The 8,807-nt window shown below is 50.2% G+C and overlaps 1 protein-coding gene across 1 annotated transcript; it reads right to left on the minus strand.

The window, feature by feature from the left end:
• Window positions 1-1,470: 1,470 nt before the first annotated feature.
• Window positions 1,471-3,540, minus strand: LOC119331204 (inositol polyphosphate multikinase IPK2-like). Its single transcript, XM_037604373.1, has 2 exons — window positions 2,585-3,540; window positions 1,471-1,806 (listed from the first exon to the last, which is right to left on the minus strand). The coding sequence occupies exon 1, from the start codon at window positions 3,475-3,477 to the stop codon at window positions 2,626-2,628; it is 852 nt and encodes a 283-aa protein (XP_037460270.1). The 5' UTR covers window positions 3,478-3,540; the 3' UTR covers window positions 1,471-1,806; window positions 2,585-2,625.
• Between the last annotated feature and the right edge of the window lie 5,267 nt (window positions 3,541-8,807).

Genomic DNA, 8,807 nt, shown 5'->3' on the forward strand with positions numbered 1-8,807 from the left:
CTCAGGCATGTCCATACAGTCATTATATTACCGCAACTTTTCAAAATTCAATATAAGAAAGCAAGGGCCAAAAAAGCACAAGGGCTCGCAGAACCGAAAACAAATGATAAGATACAAAAAAGACTCTGCTTCTACAATCTTATTACTGAACCCGCATCCAAAATGGTATAGAACATATCCTAAACGGGGACTGAGCTTCGGTGCCGTAATTGCAGGTGCAGTTGGGTCAGTCACATGTCACTGACCCAACTGCACCTGCACCGAAGCAGCCTCCCCTAAACAACCATCTCCCAAAGCTGTGCACTTCCACACCTCTGCAAGCCGAAGGACCATGGAAGAATCCAACTAGTGACTCCATATATTACCTGCAAATATTTTGGAACTTCCGTTAGATTGAAAACAGAATCATTTAGGGCAATTTCATAATTCCCATATTAAAAGGTCATGCTGCTATGCGGATTTGTGCTTTGAGGCTTGGATGAAGAACCCACCAACCAATATCAGAACATATTCTTTATAGTAACAGTGCAATGTAGCAAAAGGGCAATTAACTTCTTGAGCTCTTTGGTTTGAGGATCCAAAATGGTTGAACATACTGTTCGTGACAGTGTGGTGTTGTAAATGCTAGATGTAACCGGTATCAATATTAATAGATGTCAGATTTTTTATCATGGCAAATCGAACGTTTTTTCTGGCAATTTGTGTTTAGTGAGGACGACAAGTTTAGTTGGCAAGCATGGTAAACTCGCCTCTGTTTAAATTTTTTTTTTGTCAAAAAATTGTCGTGCTCGTAAACTAAATTTGTCATGCACAGGCCAACTAAAATTTCCATAAAAACATTTGATTTATCATGCTTAAAAAATGACATCAGATTTTTAGCATTACCAATTAATATTACATCACAATTTGTTGGAAAAAAATTGTTCATGTCCAAGCCCAATTTCGATTCCTCTCTATTCACCGCAAACTACCTCTAGCTTCTCTAGATGCAGAACCAATTCTCTGGCTGCAAAGTCTTCGTGGCATCCTTAATCCTCAACTTTGTCCAAGTGACAGAGAATATCCTGTTATCCTCTTTTGAGGTTTGTGCAATCCGACCGATTTCGTGACCGCCATGATCAATTCTTATTTATTTTCTAATACAATTTCCTTCCATCGTCAGAGAATCCTAGCCAAACCGCATTGCAACCTATCAAAAATAGCCATGAAATGATTAGCATTATTACAACTCCGACGAGTGTGAGTAATACAAGAATTCCTCTCCTCCATAGTAGTACGAATGATCTCTCTAACAATAAATGAGTCACTAGTTGCCAATACCTTCCTTGATCATCGAATCAACATCTAGACTATCTGATTCAACATCAATGGGTAAATTGCTTCATTGAAGTGCCAATGAAATTCCCTCTTCTATAGCTACCAGTTCTGCTTCCAAAGCATCAGTGCAGGCGTAAAGATGTCTGCAAGAGCTAAGAATAATTGCACCTTCAAAGCATCAGTGCCGTTTCTTTCGGAAAGGGAGAGAAAAACCTCAGCCCTCTACATACAGTCATTATATTACCTCAACGATTTCAACACTCTATGTAAGCAAACAAGGGCCACAAAAGGCAAAAAAGCACAAGGGCTAGCAAAACCGAGAACAAATAAGATACAGAAGAGACCCGTGTTTCTACAATCTTATTACTGAACCCCCATCGAAAATGGTTGAACATAGCCTAAGCGACCATCCCCCAAAGCCGTGCACTTTCCACACCTCTGCAAGCTGAAGGATCATGGAAGAATCCAACTAGTGACTGGATATATTACCTGCAAATATTTTGAAACTTCCGTTAGATTAAAAATAGAATCATTTTTGGCAGTTTAATATTCCCATATTAAAGGTCATATTGCTATGCGGATTTGTGCTTCGAGGCTAGGATGAAGAACCCACCAACCAACATCCGAACATATTCTTTATAGTCGTGTGTCGTGGCAAAATAACAGAGCAGTGTAGCAAAAGGGCGATTAACTTCTTGAGCTGTTTGGTTTGAGGATCCAAAATTGGTTGAGCATACTGTTCGTGACAGTGTGATCTTGTAAACGGCAGAAGTAACCGGTATCAACTTGAAGCTTGTTACCTCCGTTCTAAAAGAAGTGTTTCGACTTTGTACTAACTTGGGAGTAGTATATAACAATTTATTGGGAAAAAAGTGTTCGTGTCCAAGCCCAATTTTGCTTCATTTCTATTCACCGCAAACTACCTCTTCTCTAGATGCAGAACCAATTCTTTAGTTGCAATGTCTTCGTGGCATCCTTAATCCTAATTTTGTTCAAGTGACAATATTCTATTCGATTATCCTCTTGTGAGGTTTGTGCAATCCCACCGATTTTGTGACCACCATGACAGCAGAATCAATTCTTGTTTTCTTCATTTTCTACAATTTCCTTCCATCGTTGGAGAAGACAATGTACTACTCTACTAAAGACCATGAGCAATTTTGTCACTCTACTTTACATCCTTCTTTTGATTACTCACTCGGTATCTAGTACCAATGGCAGATCTGACAAAGCGAAAAGAACAATAAACAATGGCCGTAGATTTTACCTTTTGTACTGTATCAGCTCCCAAAGTGCTCCAGGATCTCCTCAAGACTGAACCGGAGGCGCCTTGTCAGAAGAGACAATGTCGTCTATGAACTTGATGAGGGAGCAGAGGCCGCCCAAGAAGTTGTGGTCGATCACCCCCTCGCTCTCCACCACATGCGCGAAGTCCACCAGCTTGACCCTCGGCGCGCCGCCGGGCGCGGTCACCGCGTTGGCGTCGTAGCTCAGCAGCACCGACGCCGAGTAGAAGTGGAACAGCGTCTGCACCTCGAACCACGCCTTGAGCTCGCGCAGCTGCGCCAGGACCCCGCCCTCGCCCCCGTACACGGCCGCGGCCAGCGCGCAGTCCTCGCCGCCGACCGACGACACGTAGCGCCGGAGCATGCGGCGGACGCCGGGGATGTCGGTCCCCTTGAGCTCCGACCTGTCGGGCCGCCAGACGGCGCCGCTGGGGTCGGAGACCATGACCCCGGACACGCGGAAGCCGAGGAGGACGCTGGTGGAGCCGCGGTCCTTGGCGAGGCACTTCTCGACGTAGGGCTCCGGCGCGCGCGGGGGCCACGTGCAGGCGCCGATCTTGATGTCGGTGACGGAGGGCGCGGCGAGGCCCTTGAGGATGTCGTCGAGGATGAGGTGCGGGTGGGACTCGCCGGGGGAGGCGGCGGTGGGGAGGAGGCGCGTGCCGTGGAAGCGCGGGAAGAAGGCGTCCCGGATGCGGGGCGGCACGTCGGGGTGGGCGGAGAAGGCCGTGTAGAAGGCCAGCTCCTGCTCGCCGCGGTCCAGGGCCTGCAGCGGCTTGTAGAAGAGGCCGGCGCCGTCGACCAGCGGGCCGAGCTTGTCGGGCGCCGCGCGGTGGCCGGCGACCTGGTGCTCCGGGGCGCGGAGATCGGACATGATGCCGACGATGCGGGGCGGGGCGGCGGGTGGGGTGGTTGGGGAGGCCGCCACGGGGATATAAAGGGCGTCGAAGCTGGAAATCTTTTTCTCCAAGAGGCAAAGGGGGCCGGAAATCGCCGTGTTGTGCGATTTGTTTTGTATGTTTTCCTCTGCCTCTACGCTGCGAGTTGACTTGTTCCTTGAAGTGTTGCACGGCGGGTGCGGTGCCGGCCTCCGCAAAGAATCCTGGCGCATCGGCGGCAGTCGACATGCAGAACCGGATCCTGCATTCCAGCATCGCCGTCGACATGTGCAGCAGCTCTCTTCGTCGTGCTGCCTCGCTGCAGATTCAAGTTTTGGAAAGAGAGGTGGATCATGGTGCACGTGTACGTGTCGTTTGTGTCACGATAGATCACTGTGTGACCATGTGCACGTAAATCTCGATGGCGAGACAGGATGGCCGTGCATCTCACGGGGGGCGGAGCCAAGCCAGAGTAGATTACAAAAAAATCATCATAATTATGCGACACCCATCAAAATGCATGTTTTCTGGTGGTTTTTTCATGAAGCATTTATAACTTTGACTGGATTATGGCGGGTTTTTGCAATTTACTCGCGCAGCCAGGATTGGCCCAAGTCCCGGCCCCAGACTTGCTATAGTGCCACTGCAGTGTCAAACAGTGCACAACATGTTACAGTCAAGGAAGAATTTTTTTCCTGACGCCCTGGCCTAGGTCCCTCGGCCTGGGTTTTGTCTCCCCCACAACATCTCGTTGTAAATCTGACGTCGGATTTTTAGAATTCCGGTCTGAACGCTCTGCCTGTCGTTCGTTATGGAACACAGATTTTGATGTGTTTTAAGCCATGTCAGATAATCAAGGCGTTCGTTAAGGATGCGTTTGGTCGGCTGCATAGAGCCCAACGAGGGTCGAGCATGATGAAAATGGCACGTTTGGTTGCGTACAAGTAGGTTGACTCGTATTCGCACGATACTTAAAGCATCCCAGAGCTTGGCTCACTAGGAACGCTTGAACCGGCAGCTTTCAGGCAACCAGGCTAACTCGGGCGCAAAAGCTGGTGCAGGGAGGATTCAGACCGAGATGGCTGGAGAGGTGGAGGCGGGATGGCGCGAAATATACCCCCGCCCTCTCACATTTACTTGCTTACCCTTGGCTCCAGGATAAGCCCTCCTCTGCTATTGGCACCTGCGGCGGTGACGACTCAGACCAACGGTTGCGACGGCGATGACGGTGTCAAAACCGGCGGATCTCGGGTAGGGGGTCCCGAACTATGCGTCTAAGGTCGATGGTAGCAGGAGACAGGGGACACAATGTTTACCCAGGTTCGGGCCCTCTCTATGGAGGTAATACCTTACTTCCTGCTTGATTGATCTTGATGAATATGAGTATTACAAGAGTTGATCTATCACGAGATCGTAATGGCTAAACCCTAAAAGTCTGGCCTGTCTGACTATGATTATGAGCATCCCCGTCTACGGACCTAGCCCTCCGGTTTATATAGACACCGGAGGGATCTAGGGTTACATAAGGTCGGTTACAGAGAAAGGAATCTTCATATTTGGACGCCAAGGAGAGTCCCATCCGGACACGGATAGAGTGTTCGGTCTTTGTATCTTTACAGCCCATCAGTCTGGCCCATGTCTAATAGGCCAGACGCCCGAGGACCCCTTAGTCCAGGACTCCCTCAGTAGTCCCTGTACCGGGCTTCAATGACGAGGTGTCCGGCGCGCAGATTGTCTTCGGCATTGCAAGGCGGGTTCCCCTTTCCGAATACTCCAAGACAGTCTTCGGACGCAATGAACGTGTCCGGATCTGCAACACAAGTACTCCACACAACCGCAGAGAGTATAATATATCACGAGTCCAATCCATCGACAACTTTTTGTAATGTGACATCACGCTTGCCCGGTCATTATTTCGAACCGTTTCTTGTCCCGCCGTTCCACATTTCGAGGCATAGTTTTTATTGACACGTCTTGTCGAACCAGAGATCGTGTCCCCTTATTGTGGGATTCTCATCAATACGGGCGTGGGTAACCCAACCGTTCCATTGGAATGATCCCTTCGGAATAGGCAGGTTTTCGGGCTTAGGAGGATGCGTTCTATATCCGTTGCCTTTGTAAAGGAGCCAAGGGTCGTCTTATTTTACGCCGACCCTTTCCTCAGCACTTCCAACTTCGAGTTACAGCACCCGAGGTTCGACTCCATTGCTTCAAGCTGCCCAATCATGTCCGTACCCAGCCTCCAGGGTCGATGGGTGGCTTCCTCTGTTACAGAGGAGGACATTGCGAAGCTTCGTGCGGCCATATACCTGACCGCGGAGATCCCCCACAGGCTTCCTGCTCGAGGACAGGTTATTCATACTCCCAGATCCAGCGAGAGGGGTGTATTCATCTTCCACTTCCTGCGAGGGCCAGGATTCGCTCTTCATCCCTTCGTCCGGGGCTCATGTTTTACTACAGACTAGATTTCCACGATCTAGCCCCAGATTCTTTCCTCCACATCTCGACGTTTATCATCACGTGCGAGGCATTTCTCCGTATTGCCCCACACTTCGGCTTATGGCTCAAGACCTTTAGTGTGAAGCCGAAGGTAGCCAATGGGGAACACGCGGAGTGCGGAGGTGCTACAGTGAGCAAGCTTACTGTCGGTGCCAAAACCGGCGGATCTCGGGTAGGGGGTCCCGAACTGTGCGTCTAAGGTGGATGGTAACAGGAGGTAGGGGACACGATGTTTACCCAGGTCCGGGCCCTCTTGATGGAGGTAATACCCTACGTCCTGCTTGATTGTTCTTGATGATATGAGTATTACAAGAGTATGATTGTATGTTGTCCTACGGACTAAACCCTCCAGTTTATATAGACACCGGAGGGTGCTAGGGTTACACATAGTCGGTTACAAGGGAGGAGATCTACATATCCGTATTGCCTAGCTTGCCTTCCACACCAAGGAGAGTCCCATCCGGACACGGGACGAAGTCTTCAATCTTGTATCTTCATAGTCCAACAGTCCGGCCAAAGGATATAATCCGGCTGTCCGGAGACCCCCTAATCCAGGACTCCCTCAGTAGCCCCTGAACCAGGCTTCAATGACGATGAGTCCGGCGCCCAGTATTTCTTCGGCATTGCAAGGCGGGTTCCTCCTCCGAATACTCCATAGAAGATTTTGAACACCAGAATAGTGTCCGGTTCTGCAAAATAATTTCCACATACCATCGTAGAGAGAATAATATTTCCACAAATCTAATCTGCTGACGTGTTTAGACAGCACGACATTACGTCATGGCCCGGTCATTATTCGAACCGTTTTTCTCAACCAACACCGCGCATATCGCGATGCGGTTTTCTTGACACGTCTTGTCGAAGCAGATATCGTGTCCCCTTATTATGGGATTCTCATCAATACAGACGTGGGTAACACACTCGTCCCATTGGTATGACTCCTCGATTTTAGGTGAGCCCCAAAACGGCCGCGAGGAGGACGCTTGATATTCCCCTTTTTCTAAAGAGGCCAAGACCTGTCCCTTTTTCCTCTCGCGCTCAATCGAATCCTTCCCCCACCTCGAGTTCCAACACCCCAAGCTCAGGTCAGGCGCTTCGGACCTTGAACCATGTCCGGATCCAACCTCCAAGGTCGGTGGATGCCTTCCTCTGTCATAGAGGAGGACATCAAGAAGCTGAGAGAAGCCAGATATCTGACCGCCGAAATTTCGCACAGGCTGCCTGCCCGAGGGCAGGTCATCCCCACTCCCGAACCCAACGAGAGTGTTGTGTTCGTCTCTCACTTCCTCCGAGGACTAGGCCTCGCTCTGGATCCCTTTGTTAGGGGACTTATCTTCTACAATGGGCTCGATTTCCACGATCTGGCCCCGGATTCCCTCCTTCACATCTCATCGTTCATCGTCGTATGTGAGGCCTTCCTCCGCATTACCTCTCACTTCGGCATGTGGCTCAAGACCTTCAACGTGAAGGCGAAGATGATCGAGGGGCGGCACATAGAGTGCGGAGGTGCCGTAATAAGCAAAAGCGCTAATGCTCCATGGCCAGAGGGTTCCTTCCCAGAGGTATCCAGTTTGTGGCAGCGGGAGTGGTTTTATATCACAGCTCCCCGAAGTGCCAAGTGGGCAGCCATCCCTGCCTTTCGCTCGGGCCCCCCACCACAACTGACGTCATGGATCAGTGAGGGGCTAAACTGGGGTCTAGCAAAGGATGTGCCGATATTCAGAGTCGCATCCGAGATCTCATTGAGAGAGACGTCCACCTGGTCACGGTGATGCAGGTCATGCTAGTTCATCAGGTCCCGCCTTACAAAGTAGACATCTCCGTTTGTGGGAGTTCAACCCGAAGGGACCGCGAATCATTCAGCACTTCCTCGGCATGACGCTCGAGGAGATGTACAAGTTGTTCTTCGGATCACAAATAAACTGTCCGGACACCATCGAGGATGCGGTCCTGAGCTGTAATCGCCCGGATACCCAAGTAAGTAATCCCATGGCCGAACACACTGTTTCTCTTATTTATCACATCATCATGCTGAAAAGTTGCTCTTTGACCAGGACTGGATAACAAAGGCGAAGATGATCAGGTGTTCGGCCCCCCTTCCCAAGGGCTTGGCCAATCCAGTACTAGAAAGAATGCTGGAGCCGGCGCCTTATCAGGTGCCCTCAAAGGAAGATGAAGGGGGAATAAAGAGGCCGGAAGCGAGCCTCACTCACTACTCATCCCAACCGGGGGAACGAGCGCCTCCGTGAAGGAGGACAACCAGGGAGAAGAATCTGACATCCCCTCTCCCTGGGGAAGGAAGAGGACCACCTCTGAAGATCCGGAAACAGAGGTTTCCAAACGAGGGAAGAAATCTTCGCCAGAGGGTCCTGCCCTGGGGGTACTCTTGCCACACAGTGTCCGCAAGGGAATCAGCCCTCTACCGAGTTGTAAGTAATCAAAAAGTACTTAGTAGTGAAAATATCCTACCTTACTTCTGAAGACAATAACCGAAGCTTATATCTTGTAGTTCGAATCGTAGTCCTTCTCGACAGAGTTCGTCTTCGGGGGATCTTCTTTTGGAGATGATGGAGAGCGAAACACCTCCCCCTGCCACCCCGCCTTATGAGGCGGGCAACCCAGAAGTGTCGTCGCGGAGGGTTTCTCCTGATCCGCCAAGGCCAGGGGGTAATCCCTTGGCCACCCGGAGTCCCCAGTATTCAGCTCCTAAAGAGAGCAATAGAAAGAGTCCGGAACCGTATAGTGTGTGGTCGAACGCACTGAAGGATCTTCTGGAGCAAGTGGCCATCTCAGAAGCGCATCGTACGCTAATGAGTACGGTAGTTGA

The sequence above is a fragment of the Triticum dicoccoides genome, chromosome 7A, assembly GCF_002162155.2.
Source record: "Triticum dicoccoides isolate Atlit2015 ecotype Zavitan chromosome 7A, WEW_v2.0, whole genome shotgun sequence".
NCBI classification, from domain to species: domain Eukaryota; kingdom Viridiplantae; phylum Streptophyta; class Magnoliopsida; order Poales; family Poaceae; genus Triticum; species Triticum dicoccoides.